This window comes from Xenopus laevis, chromosome 2L (genome assembly GCF_017654675.1).
Source record: "Xenopus laevis strain J_2021 chromosome 2L, Xenopus_laevis_v10.1, whole genome shotgun sequence".
Classification (NCBI taxonomy): domain Eukaryota; kingdom Metazoa; phylum Chordata; class Amphibia; order Anura; family Pipidae; genus Xenopus; species Xenopus laevis.
Window position 1 is genome coordinate 43,303,202 of NC_054373.1, and position 20,107 is coordinate 43,323,308.

The window sequence follows — 20,107 nt, forward strand, 5'->3', positions numbered from 1 at the left end:
TTAGTGTTGAGGTGGGTAAGAAAAGATGTGCTTTTAAGCCTTTCAAGTTAGCTGGTACAGCCGAAACATTTATAAGGTACAAGGAGGCCAATAAATCATGCAAAGAAGCTATAAGACAAGCTAAAATTGCTATAGAAAAGGATATTGCAGCAAGCAGTAAAAAAAAATTATTTTTTAAATATGTTAATAGTAAAAAAAATGAAGCAGGAAGGGGTGGGACCCTTACTATCAGAGGGGGGTCAGCTGGTTGATGAAAACAAAATAAAAGCGCAGATTCTGAACTCATATTTTTCATCTGTATACACAAATAAGGAACCAGTAAGTGAAGGTTTCCTTCTTAATAGTCCCAATTCTAGTAATACAACTAATGATGCATGGTTCACACATGAAGAAATTCAAAAGAGACTAGAACATGTTAAGATTAACAAAGGTCCGTGGCCAGATGGTATTCATCCCAGGGTAATTAGCGAGCTTAGCTCTGTGATTGCCAAGCCTCTTAATTTTTCAGGATTCATTGAGATCTGGCATAGTGCCGAGAGACTGGCGAATTGCTAATGTGGTGCCTCTATTCAAAAAAGGATCCCGTTCTCAGCCTCAAAACTATAGGCCAGTTAGTCTGACGTCAATGGTAGGAAAGCTATTCGAAGGGTTAATAAAGGATAAGATACTGGACTTCATAGCAAATCATAATACTATGAGTTTGTGCCAGCATGGTTTTATGCGTAATAGATCTTGCCAGACTAACTTAATTTATTTTTATGAGAAGGTAAGTAGAGACCTTGATTCTGGGATGGCAGTGGATGTGATTTACTTAGACTTTGCTAAAGCATTTGATACAGTGCCACACAAAAGGTTACTGGTTAAATTACGGAATGTTGGCCTGGAACATAGTATTTGTACCTGTATAGAGAACTGGCTAAAAGATAGACTACAAAGAGTGGTGGTAAATGGAACATTTTCTAATTGGACCAGTGTTGTTAGTGGAGTACCGCAGGGCTCTCTACTAGGTCCCTTGCTTTTCAACTTGTTTATTAATGACCTGGAGGTGGGCATTGAAAGTACTGTTTCTATTTTTGCAGATGATACTAAATTGTGCAGAACTATAGGTTCCATGCAGGATGCTGCCACTTTGCAGAGTGATTTGTCTAAACTGGAAAACTGGGCAGCAAACTGGAAAATGAGGTTCAATGTTGATCTAGGGGTCTTTGTAGATAACACGTTGTCTAATTCTGGGCAGTGTCATTCTGTGGCTACTAAAGCAAATAAAGTTCTGTCTTGCATAAAAAAGGGCATTAACTCAAGGGATGAAAACATAATTATGCCTCTTTATAGGTCCCTGGTAAGGCCTCATGTGGAGTATGCAGTTCAGTTTTGGACTCCAGTCCTTAAGAGGGATATAAATGAGCTGGAGAGAGTGAAGAGACGTGCAACTAAATTGGTTAGAGGGATGGAAGACTTAAATTATGAGGGTAGACTGTCAAGGTTGGGGTTGTTTTCTCTGGAAAAAAGGCGCGCTTGCGAGGGGACATGATTACACTTTACAAGTACATTAGAGGACATTATAGACAAATAGCAGGGAACCTTTTTACCCATAAAGTAGATCACCGTACCAGAGACCACCCCTTTAGACTAGAAGAAAAGAACTTTCATTTGAAGCAACGTAGGGGGTTCTTCACAGTCAGGACAGTGAGGTTGTGGAATGCACTGCCGGGTGATGTTGTGATGGCTGATTCAGTTAATGCCTTTAAGAATGGCTTGGATGATTTTTTGGACAGACATAATATCAAAGGCTATTGTGAAACTAAGCTCTATAGTTAGTATGGGTATGGGTATATAGAATTTAATTAAAAGTAGGGAGGGGTGTGTGTATGGATGCTGGGTTTTCATTTGGAGGGGTTGAACTTGATGGAATTTGTCTTTTTTCAACCCAATTTAACTATGTAACTATGTCTCACATAAGCAGTGTGGAACACAATTTTGCTATTGACAACACACTGGTGCTACCACACAACATTATTGGAAATAAAATAATTTATGGAAATCTTTTATGGACATTCACGTAGCACTGCATTCATAAATGTGCCCTGTCATGGATGGAATTCTGAACTTTAGCAGAGTTGTACCATGTTGCTACCTGTATAAACCTCTAACTGTGCATTGTGTACAAATTAATTTTCTGATGATGTTGGGCTAACGGCAGCTTATATCATGTTAAATGGTTTTACTCTTTCTTAAAAGGAAATTAAAAAAGGCTGAATCCTTTGAATACTTTATGGAATTTGTCCATGTGATGTTGAGGCTAAAATACAAGAATCACAATGAATTAAAGAATTAAGAAATAGGCGACTTCAAGGAAGCTGGAAACATTCTTGTTACAGGCAAAGAATGTGATTAGAGCTCAGAAATCCACAAAGCCGATTATACCGGGTCCTGGAGCCTTAATACAAAATACTGTATTAAGAAAAAGGCAGCAGGAATAACCCACAGAAGCATAAGGTGCTAGTGAGAACTTTAGACTGTCTTTTTTTTTTTTTAGTTTTAGTTCTCCTTAAACTGAAGAGGATCTTGGGGGGTGGGGTTAGATAGTTGTCACTATGCTAAAAGACAATGGTGTTCCTGGGCAGTAGTAACCTGTAGTAATCAAGAATGAAACACTTCTTCCTGTTACAGTTAGAGCTGCAGTATTTCTGGTCAGGTGATCTCTGAGGCAGCACACAGACCATCACAAAATGGTGGTTCAAGGCAAGAGATGTAAAAGGGCAATATTTACTTAAATATATAGACCAGTTTGGTAAGATTCTTTAATATGCCAATTAATATGATGTAAACTATCTGTTGCTTAAGTGTTCATTTTGGGGATACAGTTTTCCTTTAATAAAAAGCATTGTACTCACTGTCGGAAAGCTGCCATTGTATTCTCCAAATTTTCTCCTGCACCTGAAGATGAAAAAAAAATCAGTAATTAGTACTTATTCAGATAAAGGACAGCACAACCATCATTTTTTGTACGTTATAGAATGGAGTATTTTAAGCAACTTTTCAATGTATTTGTTATAGTTTCCTAATTATTTGCCTTCTTCTGACTCTTTCCAGCTTTCAAAGGGGGGGGGGGGGCATTGAGCCCATCTAAAAACAAATACTCTGCAAGGCTACATAGTTATTGCTAATGCTACTTTTTATAACTCATCTTTTATCCAGGCCTCTCCTGTTCATATTCTAGTCTCTTATTCAAATCAATGCCTGGTTGATAGGGTAATTTAAACCCTAGCAACCATAATGCCAGCACTGCAAACTGGAGAGCTGCCGAATATAAAGCTAAATAATTCAAAACACACATAAAAAATTAAAACCAAATTGCAAATTGTCTCGGAATATCACTTTCTACATCATACCTAGGGTGGTAGCACATGGGGAGATTAGTCGCCAAGCGGAGATTCACATTCTTGCCGGCAGGAAGGCATTTCGGGGAGATTAGTTGCCCGCAGTAGCAAAGGTTTGTTGATTCACGACTAATGTCCCCATGCGTCAACACAAAAAAAGTTAATTTAAAAAGGTAAAGAAACCCCTTTAAAATCCATTACAATATCCATTTCCGATTAAGTAACATTACATATATAGGTCAATAGGAGTCATTTAGGTGCAAGCAATAGATATTCGAAAGGGAGCAAAATCCCACCCATTACAGCTTTATTCTCTTAGGCAGTGATCCCCAACCAGTGGCTCAGGAGCAACATATTGCTCACCAACCCCTTGGATGTTGCTGCCAGTGGCAGGTGATAATTTTTGAATTTCTAGCTTGAAGGCAAGTTTTGGTTGCATAAACAACTGTTTTACTGCCAATTTTTTTTGCAGCTAGTTGCATCAATGTTCACATCTATCAACAGCGCTGACTCTTGTCCAGTAGGGGGTGCTCCTGCTTGATCATAATGTTCTTACTCACTACAGCTTTGCCACGGTATAATAATGAAGACCAAAAACTGTAATAGGATGTATAATAATGTCACAGGAAGGCAGCAAAGGAAAAGAAAATTCAGCGAAAGGCAGTGTAATGAGAAAGAGTGCTGCTGCAACTGCAGGGAATACTGTACATACCTACAGGGTGGAACAACTGTGCCAGCCTAGCAACCCCCTCCTGAGTGCAGAAAACTGCCTTTGACTAGACTGATCTGATTAAAAGGGAACGATCATGAAAACTAACATTTTATATAAGCTCCCTGTTTTTAAACCACACCCATGTTACCACAAGACCATGTCTACATTAATGTGGTAGAACACCAAAAAATCTAAATGGTTGGTGTTCAATGCAGGGATATCACTTATCACTTATATGTGAAAAAAGTTAAGTCATATTAAGACATACCCTTAAATCCATATACCTACCTCCTCCTTCCCTGTGGATAACACAGCAACCACCCCAGCACATGATTAAACACCTTAGGGGCCCCTAACAATAATTTTCAAATGCTAACAAACCCCCAGAACAAATACCAGGCTTATGTTCCACAAGCAGAGCAAAGCACACACAGGCATATAATGTCACACACAGACAGAGTAGGACAGGCAGAGTATGGCACACACAGAGAACATAGGGAAGGCAGAGTATGGCACACACATGGAGCATAGGGCAGACAGAGTATGGTACACAAAGGGAGCATAGGGCAGGCAAAATATGGCACACACAGGGAGCATAGGACAGGCAGAGTATGGCACACATAGGGAAGGCAGGGTATGGCACACACAGGGAGCATAGGACAGGCAGAGTATAGCACGGGGAGCATAGGGCAGGCAGAGTATGGCACACACAGAGAGCATAGGGCAGACAGATTATGGTACACAAAGGGAGCATAGGGCAGGCAGAATAGAGCAGGAGACAGGGTAACCTATCAGAACCACTCTAAGATGTATTACATACAATGCCACAGTGTTGGTGGCCCTCCAAAATCAGCCTAATGGGTTTATTTAATGTTTACTTGATTTTCTAGTAGCCTTAAGGTATGAAGATTCAAATTTATGGAAAGATCCATTATCCAGAAAACCCCAGGTCCCGGTCATTCTGGATAACAGGTCCCATGCCTGTATTTAGAAAGTTTCTTATTTCAGTATGATGAAGCGTATATAAAATTTTAATTTTCGTGATAGCTCCTCCTTTGTTTAGTAATGTGGGAAATGGCAAGGAGAGTGTCGGCATCGCTTCAGTTCTTACTAATATGAATCAGACAAATTCCAAGACAAACTGTACCATCTTACAATGTATTTCATCATACCAAACGTGTTTACATATAATATTTTTGGAATAAATCACCCCTGAATTTGCAAGGTTTCATTCTCTGTCCTGAAATGTATGTGACCGGTGCCAGTTCTTTGCAAATTCTGTTCCAAATGAAACATGAAATTCAAATTCTTTTTTATTAAAGCATTCATAGCTTTAAGGGTTTAAATGCAAAAGGGTAAATATCCCACATGAAATAAACAGGGGTTTGGATGAAACAGTTTAGAATATAAACAAAGTAAATATTCACGTTAACTTCCTTTTTAATGGCATGACTTGCAAGTGCGTGACTGCAGGTGTTTTGGCCAGAGACTTATTCACAGTGACTAATGCATTTTACGGTTTGTATGACTTTAAGAAATGCTGCTCAGTTTTGCAATTCTACAGCAAATAAGAAAGCTAAAGGTAATTGTGTGAGCAAACTATGGATTCAGTAGTGCTGTGCCCACACTCTTCTCTAAGCTCCTTAAAGGGCAAGTCAACCTCAAAATAAAAATATTTCTAATAAACATTTATATATTTATACATTTATTAGGGCTGGGACACACTGAGCGATTTGGGGAGATTTAGTCGCCTGGCGACTAATCGCCGCGACTTTCCACGACCAATCTTCCCCGAATGCCTCCCCTCGCTCTGCGTCTGGCTAAAATGAAAAATCACCTGCGCTAATCACACGCGGCGATTCGTTTTCCGAAGTCGGCCGAAGTTTCCTCGTGAGGCAACTTCGGAAAACGAATCGCCGCGTGTGATTAGCGCAGGCGATTTTTCATTTTAGCCAGGCGCAGAGCGAGGGGAGGCATTCGGGGAGAAAAGTCGCGGCGATTAGTCGCCAGGCGACTAAATCTCCCCAAATCGCCCAGTGTGTCCCAGCCCTTAAACATTTTCAGTGCTTTTAAAGTCATTTGTAAAGATTGCCATTGAAAGCAGCATTTGCTAAAATTCTGCTTGCTGCTTTTTAAACACACAGAGCCAATTGTAGTGCACAAACAGGATTTTATGTGAAACACAATTTAGGGCTCTTACAATTTAGCCTTTTATTGCATTCCCATGAAGTGGATCTTTCATGGGGAAAACAGAAAGAAATGCAGGCCTGTATTTGTTATTATCAATGCAGAATATGCTGAATAGCTAAACCCCTAGGAAAGCAGATTTACATATTCAGATAGTCTATTGCTGTGTGCGCCAAGTGTCTGGGTATTTGTGTGTGGGTGATAACGGAGATATGGCACAGGAAAGGTTCCTAATTATACATCTGTTTGGCTCCCTCATGTTACCTGAAACCACGTGGTCTTCTCTGAATATACCGTACATTTGTTTAATAACAGAACTGGTATGGGATGTGGAGTCGGTACATAAACCCTCCGACCAGTGCCCCCATGGCTACACAGCAGCTTGTTTATATAAACTATAGTAGCAGGGTAGAACTGGGGCGTGAGAAGCCCACCGGGACTTCTAAACCGGGTCCCCCACATCTCCTGGGGGGCTGCCACCACCCACCTGCTTACCAACTGCCAGCTCCTCCCCATCACCGGCTCCTCCACATCGCCGGCTGTGTGCGCAAACGGAGGAAGGTAGGACGGCAGAGGGCAGGTGAAGGAGCGGGGAAGCAGATCGGCAGGGATCAGTGGGGGTCGGAGGAGCCCCGCGAAGGCCAGGGCCCACTGGATTTTCTTTCGGTGTGCCTGACGGCTCAGTTGGACCGTTTATAGTAGTGTTTCTGAAGCGAACACTCCAGTTATACTAATGCACGCTAACAAGGTATGAAGATTCAAATTTATGGAAAGATCCATTATCCAGAAAACCCCAGGTCCCGGTCATCTTACAATGCATTTCATCATACCAAAAGTGTTTACATATAATATTTTTGGAATAAATCACCCCTGAATTTGCAAGGTTTCATTCTCTGTCCTGAAATGTATGTGACCGGTGCCAGTTCTTTGCAAATTCTGTTCCAAATAAGAGCAATTATTAGGCCTCCAGCTCCCAGCAGCCTCCATAAGAAGGGGAGGATTATTGGAATCCTACACCAACCTAATCTTGAAAGGCTGTCTGTCCCTGTGCCCTTATTTACACAAGGTCAACCTTTGAAATGTGAGTAAAAAGCAAAAAACAGTTCCTTTCAAAAGTGGTGCAATAGGGAATGTGAGTCATCTGAGAAACCGCAGAGTCATAGGAATGTTGTTAATGTGAAGTCTGCACACATCAGCGATACTGCTGCTAGACACAACCCCACACAAATGCTTTGCTAATAGAGTTGCATCATTGCCAAAAATTCCCTGCAGTAAATCATGGAAAGAACTGATAGGAAAGAAGCTGTACCACCCTGCATCAGCACATTGTTACCCTGTGTTAACCTGGCTAATTGGCAACTCCCCTATTCCTCAGTAAATAAAATACATTAATCATTAGCAGCACATTGGCCATAACTGCAGAAAAAAAGTCCTTGAAAGGGTTATAAAGGCGGTTGTGCCAACTCCTTAGACAAATCACTTAAATCTCCCTGCAATACGCACACTTGTACTGTGCCTTAAAATCTCTGTACATCATTGCACACATTTAGCTGCAGTAAATTAAACCAAAAAAAAGTGATTTGATATACCTGAAACTACACAAAAATGGCTGTCACTACAGGTATGGGACCTGTTATCCAAAATACTCAGGACCTGTGATTTTCTGGATAATGGATCTTTCCGTAATTTGGATTTTCATATCTTAAGTCTTAACTAGAAAATCATGGGAACATTAAAGGGGACCGGTCACCCAAAATATTATTCCAACCCCTATTTTATCATGTTAGTTAAGCAAAACAAACACTATACAAATTATTTGAATCTTGATTCCTTCAGTGTGGGAACTCAAAATTATAGCAAGGAGGCAGCTGCCATTTTGTGGACACTGTTATTAATACAAACCTTGCATTATCTCAAAATCTTATTTGTGCACCAGAATGGGGGACCTGATGTCCATCCCCATGCCCTGGCTACACAATTAAATGGTGAAGAGAGTGGAGGAAATTGGGGTAGAGCAGTGACATCTAGGGAGTGCTGAATGGAAAGTAAAAATAATTGATATTTGATTGACAGCCGAGATTTTTAAATTGTTTTCAACAAATATGAACTCTTTACTAAAAAAAAAAAAAAAAAAAAATTTGGATTTCATGTTTCATTTGAAAAGGACTTTTATTATACAGCTTTTTATTTCTGGAGCAACAGGTCCCCTTTATATAAACCCAATAGACTGGTTTTGCTTCCAAAAAAGATTAATTATATCTTAATTTCAATCAAGTACAAGGTACTGTTTTATTATTACAGAGAAAAAGGAAATAATTTTTTTTTAAAAAATGTGGATTATTTTGATTAAAATGGAGTCTATGGGAGACAGCCTTTCTGTAACCTGCAGTTCTCTGGATAACATGTTTCTGGATAATGGATCCTATACCTGTACTAAGTTTTACTAATGTCTGAAGCTTTCACCCAGTCCATGAATAGTGTACCATTTAGAATTTTGCCTGGCAGGTAGTCTCATTTGTGGTGATTTAATAGAAGTGGCTACAGCAGCCAGTCAGTGGGAAGCATTTACTGGTTACCTCTTACAGCTAACATCTGATTGGTAACTATGGGTTACTATAATTAGTGCCAACTAGCAACCACTTAAAGTGGACTGGTCACCCAGACATAAAAAGCTGTATTAACCCTTTGCCTGCCAAGCACGTACGGCGTACGTGCTGGCAGGCAAATGCTCAGGCTGCCAAGAACGTACATTGTACGTTCTTTGGCAGCTGAGCGCTCTCTCTGCTTCGGCGGCTTTTGCCGCCTCCGCAGAGAGTGGGGAGAGAAGACAGCCCCCTAGGCAACGAGGCTGGGGGGCTGTCAAGTCGGATCTGCGACTCGATTGTCGCAGATCCGACTTCAAAGTAGCAGACGCATCGCATGGAGCGTCTGCTACTACACTCACCTTCTTCCTGCCTGCAGAGCCGCCCACGCACTTCCTGCTGCGCAGCAACTCTGCAGACACGCTGCCAGGACTCCTCCAAAGAAGACAGCGATTCTCCTGCTCCAAAAACGGTAAGTGCACGTTTTTTTTCACACTTACCTGCACCTACACATACTTACAGTACATTTATGCATTTTAGTAAAGATTGGAATTTTTTTAAATTTTTTTTTTTAATTTTAGCACACTTGGTCCCTTTTGTACAGTTATTTACACTTATTTACACTTATTTACATGTATTTGCACACTCAGATAACTTTTATTAGTGCACAAATATGTATACACAAACAGGTGTTTTTTTTTTTTTTTACGAATTCATTATACTGTTATCTTTTGTTTTTTTTGCCTAAAAACGTGTTATTTTGGCAGCGTGACTATTGGATAATCGATTTCGGCCACTAATTACGCTGTCAGAACAATTATTTTGTTATTTCATTGATTTACGCTATTTTTGTGGTTTTATTGCAATTTTAGCCCTGCATTATTGTTATTGTTATTGTTTGGTGCTTTGGTATAGAAAGATAGATTTTACTTAGTTTGATCCGCCAAAATATGTGCTTTCCAAAAATATATGGGTTTCTGGGGGTCTTTTTACAGTTTGGGGGTCTTACGGCACATAACGTACAGTTAGGGTTCTCTTTTCTGCAGCTTAGTTGGCTAGCGTGAAAATTCATAGGCACGTTTTTCATTTGGGGTCCATACACAACACATACTTTGGTAAATCTATACATATTGGGCATCAAACTATTTATTAGACCTCTGACGTCCATATTTAGAGAGATTTTTCTTTGTACGTAAAACATTGTGTCCGATAAATGCGGCAAACTGCAACATTTTTAGGCGATTTTCAGAAATGTTGTAAAAACCTATATGTTTAGAAAAGCTTTGCAGTTTGGTAGTTTCGTGTAGAAAGACGTCGTTATCTTTGTTGGAATCGGCAGAATGTGTACTTTCCAAAAATGTATGGTTTTGGGGGGTCATTGCTGTTAGGAGGGTCTTGAGGCAAATAATATGAAGTCAAGGGTCTATGTTCACAGAAGGCGAATCGGCAGCGGAGAAAACTCATATTCACTATTTTTATTTGGGGTCCGCACATGCCAGCTGCCTTGGTATATATATGCATATTGGGCATCAAACTGTTCAGTAGACCCTTGGCATCAATATTTATGGTGTTTTACAATTGTATGTAAGAAATTGGGTGAGATAAATGCGGCCAATTGCAATATTTTTAGGCGATTTTCAGAAATGTAAAAACAGTTGCTTTTATCGCCAAATTTAGGAAAGGCTTGCGACTTGGTACTTTGGAGTACAAAGACATGCATACCCAATTTGGATTCGCAGGAATGTGTACTTTCCAAAAATATATGGTTTTATGGGGTGAACGCACTTTTTTCTACCTTTGCCCCCCCCAAAACAATGTAAATGTGTTGATTTTGCAGTACCTGAAATGACAGACCATATGGGGGTCTTTGTTTTGGGGCCCCTATACGCCACGTGCTTGGGTACACCTATACATATTGGGCATCAAACTGTTCAGAGGACCCCAGGCTTTCATATTTGGGGTGATTTGTCTTGATACCTAAAAGTATGTGGGTAATACAATGCTGCAGGGTCGAAATTTTGAAGTCATTTTTGGAAATGTCCCCAAAATCACCAAATTTAGGAATGGTTTGCGGCTTGGTACTTTGGAGTACAAAGACATGCATACCCAATTTAGATCCGTGGGAATGTGTACTTTCCGAAAATATATGGTTTTCTGGGGTGAACTTACTTTTTTCTACATTTGCCCCCCTCAAAACAATGTAAATGTGTTGATTTTGCAGTACCTGAAATGACAGACCATATGGGGGTCTTCGTTTTGGGGCCCCTATACGCCACGTGCTTGGGTACACCTATACATATTGGGCATCAAACTGTTCAGAGGACCCCAGGCTTTCATATTTGGGGTGATTTGTCTTGATACCTAAAAGTATGTGGGTAATACGATGCTGCAGGGTCGAAATTTTGAAGTCATTTTTGGAAATGTCCCCAAAATCACCAAATTTAGGAATGGTTTGCGGCTTGGTACTTTGGAGTACAAAGACATGCATACCCAATTTAGATCCGTGGGAATGTGTACTTTCCGAAAATATATGGTTTTCTGGGGTGAACTTACTTTTTTCTACATTTGCCCCCCTCAAAACAATGTAAATGTGTTGATTTTGCAGTACCTGAAATGACAGACCATATGGGGGTCTTCGTTTTGGGGCCCCTATACGCCACGTGCTTGGGTACACCTATACATATTGGGCATCAAACTGTTCAGAGGACCCCAGGCTTTCATATTTGGGGTGATTTGTCTTGATACCTAAAAGAATGTGGGTAATACGATGCTGCAGGGTCGAAATTTTGAAGTCATTTTTGGAAATGTCCCCAAAATCACCAAATTTAGGAATGGTTTGCGGCTTGGTACTTTGTAGTAGAAAGACATGCATACCCAATTTAGATTCGTGGGAATGTGTACTTTCCGAAAATATATGGTTTTCTGGGGTGAACTTACTTATTTCTACCTTTGCCCCCCCCAAAACGATGTAAATGTGTTGATTTTGCAGTACCTGAAATGACAGAACATACAAGGGGGGGTCTTCATTTTAGGGCCCCTATATGCCACGTGCTTGGGTACACCTATACATATTGGGCATCAAACTGTTCAGAGGACCCTAGGCTTTCATATTTGGGATGATTTCTCTTGATACCTAAAAGTATGTGGGTAATACGATGCTGCAGAGTAGATATTTTGAGGTGATTTTTGGAGATGTCACCTAAATCACCAAATTTAGGAATGATTTGCGGCTTGGTACTTTGGCGTAGAAAGACATGCATACCCAATTTGGATTCGTTGGAATGTGTACTTTCCGAAAATATATGGTTTTCTGGGGTGAACTTACTGTTTTCTACTTTTGCCCCCCCCAAATCGATGTAAATGTGTTGATTTTGCAGTACCTGAAATGACAGACTATATGGGGGTCTTCATTTTAGGGCCCCTATATGCCACATGCTTGGGTACACCTATACATATTGGGCATCAAACTGTTCAGAGGACCCTAGGCTTTCATATTTGGGGTGATTTGTCTTGATACCTAAAAGTATGTGTGTAATACGATGCTGCAGGGTAGATATTTTGAGGTGATTTTTGGAAATGTCACCTAAATCACCAAATTTAGGAATGATTTGCGGCTTGGTACTTTGGCGTAGAAAGACATGCATACCCAATTTGGATTCGTTGGAATGTGTACTTTCCGAAAATATATGGTTTTCTGGGGTGAACTTACTGTTTTCTACTTTTGCCCCCCCCAAATCGATGTAAATGTGTTGATTTTGCAGTACCTGAAATGACAGACTATATGGGGGTCTTCCTTTTGGGGCCCCTGTATGCCACCTGCTTGGGTACACCTATACATATTGGGCATCAAACTGTTCAGAGGACCCTAGGCTTTCATATTTGGGGTGATTTGTCTTGATACCTAAAAGTATGTGGGTAATACGATGCTGCAGGGTAGATATTTTGAGGTGATTTTTGGAAATGTCACCTAAAGCACCAAATTTAGGAATGGTTTGCGGCTTGGTACTTTGGCGTAGAAAGACATGCATACCCAATTTGGATTCGTTGGAATGTGTACTTTCCGAAAATATATGGTTTTCTGGGGTGAACTTACTGTTTTCTACTTTTGCCCCCCCCAAATCGATGTAAATGTGTTGATTTTGCAGTACCTGAAATGACAGACTATATGGGGGTCTTCATTTTAGGGCCCCTATATGCCACATGCTTGGGTACACCTATACATATTGGGCATCAAACTGTTCAGAGGACCCTAGGCTTTCATATTTGGGGTGATTTGTCTTGATACCTAAAAGTATGTGTGTAATACGATGCTGCAGGGTAGATATTTTGAGGTGATTTTTGGAAATGTCACCTAAATCACCAAATTTAGGAATGATTTGCGGCTTGGTACTTTGGCGTAGAAAGACATGCATACCCAATTTGGATTCATTGGAATGTGTACTTTCCGAGAATATATGGTTTTCTGGGGTGAACTTACTGTTTTCTACTTTTGCCCCCCCCAAATCGATGTAAATGTGTTGATTTTGCAGTACCTGAAATGACAGACTATATGGGGGTCTTCCTTTTGGGGCCCCTGTATGCCACGTGCTTGGGTACACCTATACATATCGGGCATCAAACTGTTCAGAGGACCCTAGGCTTTCATATTTGGGGTGATTTGTCTTGATACCTAAAAGTATGTGGGTAATACGATGCTGCAGGGTAGATATTTTGAGGTGATTTTTGGAAATGTCACCTAAAGCACCAAATTTAGGAATGGTTTGCGGCTTGGTACTTTGGCGTAGAAAGACATGCATACCCAATTTGGATTCGTTGGAATGTGTACTTTCCGAAAATATATGGTTTTCTGGGGTGAACTTACTGTTTTCTACTTTTGCCCCCCCCCCTAACGATGTAAATGTGTTGATTTTGCAGCACCTGAAATGACAGACTATATGGGGGTCTTCCTTTTGGGGCCCCTGTATGCCACGTGCTTGGGTACACCTATACATATTGGGCATCAAACTGTTCAGAGGACCCTAGGCTTTCATATTTGGGGTGATTTCTCTTGATACCTAAAAGTATGTGGGTAATACGATGCTGCAGAGTAGATATTTTGAGGTGATTTTTGGAAATGTCACCTAAATCACCAAATTTAGGAATGATTTGCGGCTTGGTACTTTGGCGTAGAAAGACATGCATACCCAATTTGAATTCGTGGGAATGTGTACTTTCCGAAAATATATGGTTTTCTGGGGTGAACTTACTGTTTTCTACTTTTGCCCCCCCAAAACAATGTAAATGTGTTGATTTTGCAGTACCTGAAATGTCAGACTATATGGGGGTCTTCCTTTTAGGGCCCCTATATGCCACATGCTTGGGTACACCTATACATATTGGGCATCAAACTGTTCAGAGGACCCTAGGCTTTCATATTTGGGGTGATTTGTCTTAATACCTAAAAGTATGTGGGTAATACGATGCTGCAGAGTAGATATTTTGAGGTGATTTTTGGAAATGTCACCTAAATCACCAAATTTAGGAATGATTTGCGGCTTGGTACTTTGGAGTACAAAGACATGCATACCCAATTTAGATTCAGGGGAATGTGTACTTTCCGAAAATATATGGTTTTCTGGGGTGAACGTACTGTTTTCTACCTTTGCCGCCCCCCAAAACGATGTAAATGTGTTGATTTTGCAGTATCTGAAATTACAGAACAAACGGGGGGTGTTCCTTTTGGGGCCTCCTATGCCACGTGCTTGGGTACATCTATTCATATTGGGCATCAAACTGTTCAGTGGACCCAGGATTTTATATTTGGGGTGTTTTACATTGATACCTAATGATGTGTGGGAGATATGTTGCTGTAGAGTGGAAGCTTTGAGGTCATTTTTCAAAAAATTCACCAATTTCTATAAAACACTATAACTTTAGGAAACAATTGCAACTTGGTGGTTTGGAGTACAAAGATATTTCTACCCATTTTTGATTCACCAGAATCTGTTCTTTCTAGTAATGGGTAGTTTTCTTGGGTAAACCTACTGTTAGTGGAATGTTTGGCCTTGAAATCAAAAGTATGCCGTTTGGGGAGTGTTGCTTTGGAAATTTGGTTGTGTACTGCTTGTAGATTTTGAGCTATACAAGTGAGAAATCTCCATAAAACTATATATATTTGGTATTGTCGCGTTCAGGAGACATAGACCTTTCTAAATCAGCTGTGTTCTCGTACGTAAAATGAATGATGTTTCTGATATATGTGATTGTTCTTCGTGCAACATGATTTTTTTCATTTTAGTTGACACTTAGAATCCAATATTTTTTTAGAGAAGTAGAATTACACCAAAATTCTTGCATATTGTGAAAGTTCAGGTTGTCCTGAAAAAAACAATATATTGTTTTCCTGGGTTAACTAAAAGACCACCCCAGGAAAGGCCCTTAAAGTGAAAGAGTGCAAAATATCTAAAAACTGCTTGGCAGTAGATGTTCGCATCTAGGACAAAACGGCTGGCAGGGAAAGGGTTAAAAAAGTCCTTTTCAAATGAAACATGAAATTCAAATTCTTTTTTATTAAAGCATTCATAGCTTTAAGGGTTTAAATGAAAAAAGGTAAATATCCTACATGAAATAAACAGGGGTTTGGATAAAACAGTTTAGAATAGTTTAGAATATAAACAAAGTAAATATTCACGTTAACTTCCTTTTTAATGGCATGACTTGCAAGTGCATGACTGCAGGTGTTTTGGCCAGAGACTTATTCACAGTGACTAATGCATTTTACGGTTTGTATGACTAAGAAATGCTGCTCAGTTTTGCAATTCTACGGCAAATAAGAAAGCTAAAGGTAATTGTGTGAGCAAACTATGGATTCAGTAGTGCTGTGCCCACACTCTTCTCTAAGCTCCTTAAAGGGCAAGTCAACCTCAAAATAAAAATATTTCTAATAAAAGAACACATTAATTCTAAGCCACTTTCCAATATACATTTATTAAAAATTTTCTATGCTTTTAAAGTCATTTGTAAAAATGATTGCCATTGAAAGCAGCATTTGCTAAAATTCTGCTTGCTGCTTTTTAAACACACAGAGCCAATTGTAGTGCACAAACAGGATTTTATGTGAAACACAATTTAGGGCTCTTACAATTTAGCCTTTTATTGCATTTCCATGAAGTGGATCTTTCATGGGGAAAGCAGAAAGAAATGCAGGCCTGTATTTGTTATTATCAATGCAGAATATGCTGAATAGCTAAACCCCTAGGAAAGCAGATTTACATATTCAGATAGTCTATTGCTGTGTGTGCGCCAAGTGTCTGGGTATTTGTGTGTGGGTGATAACGGAGATATGGCACAGGAAAGGTTCCTAATTATACATCGGTTTGGCTCCCTCGTGTTACCTGAAACCACGTGGTCTTCTCTAAATGTCCTATGAATGAGTCATTAATAAAGACGAGAACTTTTTTTTTTTATCTTGTTTTAAAGGAAATGTTTTTCCAAGCAATTTTCCAATATACCGTACATTTGTTTAATAACAGAACTGGTATGGGGCCTGTTATTCAGAAAGCTCAGGACCTGGGGTTTTCCACTGGGATGTGGAGTCGGTACATAAAGCCTCCGACCAGTGCCCCCATGGCTACACAGCAGCTTGTTTATATAAACTATAGTAGCAGGGTAGAACTGGGGCGTGAGAAGCCCACCGGGGCTTCTAAACCGGGTCCCCCACATCTCCTGTGGGGCTGCCACCACCCACCCGCTTACCTACTGCCAGCTCCTCCCCATCACCGGGTCCTCCACATCGCCGGCTGTGTGCGCAAACGGAGGAAGGTAGGGCGGCAGAGGGCAGGTGAAGGAGCGGGGAAGCAGATAGGCAGGGATCAGTCTGGGTCGGAGGAGCCCCGCGAAGGCCAGGGCCCACTGGATTTTCTTTCGGTGTGCCTGACGGCTCAGTTGGACCGTTTATAGTAGTGTTTCTGAAGCGAACACTCCAGTTATACTAATGCACGCTAACAGTATATAATTGCTTCTGCCATATCCTCCTTCATAGAAGCTCTTAAAGGAGAAGGAAAGGCGCTATTTACTTGGGGGTGCCAAAAGTTAGGCACCCCTAAGTGATTGTATTTACTTATCTGACACCCTATTGCTCCTATCAGCAGAAAACCAGCCCTGAGTTATTCCAGTGAGCACCATGAGTGATCGGCTTTGTGGTGTTTATACAAATGGCCTGTAGGTGTCACTGTGCACATGTGCTTTGCATGCACAGTACTTTCTACACAGCTTGGGGTGTAAGAGTAAAGCTACTGTTAATGTGTAATGGCTGCATGAACCTGCTAATAAAGCACTGTTATACTCTACTCATCCTTGGCTACCAAAACACAACAGGCTTCCTTCTTCTTTTTCTTTTCTTGCGCGGGTGCACATGCGCATTCGTGCAAAAAGCCGAACTTTAACTAAGAAGTCGCCCAATTTGTTCTACTGCGCATGTGTCTTCCCAAGTATATTTGGAGAAAGAAGATCGCTCCGTGGTTCTCGCTGAAAGAACCCACCCGGACCAGTGCGGTTTTCTACTGATAGGAGGTGTGAGGTAAGTATATATAATCACTTGGGGTGCATAACATTTGGCACTCCCAATTAAATATGCCTTTCCTTTAAATCTGATTTGATATTTTATTATTTTTTGATTATTTTTAGTGCTTGTATTTAAAGGTATTAGGAGTCAGGAGTAAGTCGGAGTGACTCCAGATACCCAAAATTGCTCCCGACTCCATCTCCACAGCTCTGTTTTTTCCGGATAACACATCTTTCTGTAATTTGGATCTTCATAACTTAAGTCTACTAGTAAATCCTGCAAACATTAAATAAACTCAATAGTCTGATTCTGACTCCAGTAAGGATTAATTATATCTAGGTTTGGATCAAGTACAAGCTACGGTTTTATTATTACAGAGAAAAAGGGAATCGTGTTTAAAAATTTGGATTATTTGGATAAATTGGAGTCTATGGGAGACAGTCATTTCTTATTTGGAGCTTTCTGGATAACAGGTTTCTGGATAACAGATCCCATACCTGTGTATAGTGTTCATTAAACTTTTATTTGCTTTTATTAAATTGTATATTTGTGTTTAATGCCAAAGTCATCAGGGTGCTACAGATGTATTGTATTGTACAATTGCACACGTAGGTGAACCTTCTCACTGCTGGACTGTTCAGTTTGTACTTTAACATCATATTATATGTTGTGCACATGGACTGACTTACTCTCCATTCATACTTAAGGGCCCATTTACCAACAATCAAATTTAGTTTTTTTCCCACAAATTTCTAAAAACTCCTATTTAAAAATAAATAAATAAATAAAAAAAGCTCAAAAAGTTCGAGTATTAAATGTAAAAACCTGCGCTGATCCTATTGGACCTTTTTACATCAATTTGGACTTTTAGAAGTTTTTGGATTTTTTCCCACTAAAAATTGTCAGAAAAACTTGCATTTTTAGAAGTTTTGGAGGTATTTGTATTTTTTAGCGCATTATTTTCTGTTTGTACATTTTTTTTCAGTTCTTTTAATAAATATCATGATATTCATAGTTTTAGAGAATGTGAGTTTAGTTGTGGCTTTCAAAAACCTCTAAAACCACGAAAATTTTACCTTTTATAAATAGGCCCGAACTGTTTTACCACTAAAATACACGCCTAGGTCCTGGTATGTGTGCTCCTAAAGCACAAATATCTAATACTGCATTAAACACAAGTGTTGTCTGGTCCTAAAACCTAGAAGCCGGGTGCCTACTTAAAAGATGCCGTATTGAGGTTTTGCATGATATCTTGTGAAAGCACTTATTTATGTTACACCACACACAAATTGTGTACTGCTCATAACTGAGTTCCTCTATTTTAATACAGTCAGTCAGCTGAGTGGAGAAGTCTATATACATCTGATCTGTCAAAGATATAAATACAAGTATCTGAGCAGTATCACTTTCGGCATAAAAAACAAACAGTACAGAGGAAACACATCCTTTGTAATGAGCTGCTCGATCGTGTCGCAAGCCAGAAATATGTTGCTCCACTTCTTACAGCTCAAAGCCATCACCAGTTCTGCACATGCTTGCCCGCTTGGATGTTGTCCTTTTAACAGTCAGCTGACACCTGCTTCAAAACAGGATTTAACATTTCATAGAGATACTTCGGGCCAAATCTGCTTTTGACAATGAAAGAAACAGCAAACCTAAGCAGCTTTCCAAAATACATTCACTGAAGGGGTTTAATGGTAGGGATCCCCAAACTTTTTACTTGTTATTACTCGTCTTTCTATTCAGGCCTCGCCTAATCATATTCCAGTCTCTTGTTCAATTCAGTGCATGGTCGCTAGGGTAATCTTTCCCTAGCAACCAGATTGCTGAAACTGCAAACTGGAGAGCTGCTCAATAAAAAGCTAAATAACTTAAAAAACACGAATAATAAAAAATGAAAACCGATTGCAAATTGTGTCAAAGTGCCACTCCCTACATCATACTAAAAGTTAATCAAAAGGTAGACAACGCCTTTAATAGGTCTGGAGGGTCTAAATTCTGCTACATTGTTTCCAGAGTCAGAATCAGGGAACAGAAAGGGATTCATAAATACTGCTTTCAAGTACACTTAAAGTTAAAAATAAGAACAATACCCACTTACATATTTATGTAGAAGGGCCCCCTTACCCTTCCTGCACTCCACCAAGCACTCCCCCATCTACTGTCCCCTTTCCCAGTTGCAGAAGTGATGGAGAGGGTGCCCTTTGCGAGTGGTAAAAAAAACAAACAGATGCGCAGGTGCAATTTTGGCCATGCATTGAATTTAGTTGCGTTTAGTATTATTGGGGCCCAATTGTGATTGGTAAAACCGTATGGAGCATAGACTATAATTTCTAACCGTGGCCCTTAGCAGGAGGGGAGCAGGAAAGGAAGAGGTAGAGCTGGTTAAATAAAAAGCCGAATGTTGAGCCAGAACCAACAGACAAGTAATTCAACCCACTTCCCATCTGCTTCACATTGATTACCTGCTCTGTGGTTGTCCTGCTGCAGAATTGGAACTAGAACTAAAGTAAGATTTACACCTGTTATTAGATTATCATTGACAAACATTCTGTGAAACCATAAATATCTTCTGCCACATTCACAGTGAATATCCCTGTGCCTGAACCGAAAGGCTTACTATTTGTACACTACTCCCCTTGTGTCTCAAAACAGCTGAAATTACAGGTAAGTGAGCTGCACAGAGCCCTGCTCTTGCTCGGGA

General features: G+C 40.1%; 1 protein-coding gene across 2 annotated transcripts in view; it reads right to left on the minus strand.

Moving 5' to 3' along the window:
- The window catches only part of LOC108708001 (lysophospholipase D GDPD1), a 47,050-nt gene that overhangs the window by 20,193 nt on the left and 6,750 nt on the right, over nucleotides 1–20,107 (minus strand). For both annotated transcript variants that reach the window (XM_018246235.2, XM_018246237.2), the window contains exon 2: nucleotides 2,895–2,937. In XM_018246235.2, coding sequence (XP_018101724.1) covers nucleotides 2,895–2,937 — 43 coding nt within the window. The remainder of the gene's footprint in view (nucleotides 1–2,894; nucleotides 2,938–20,107) is intronic.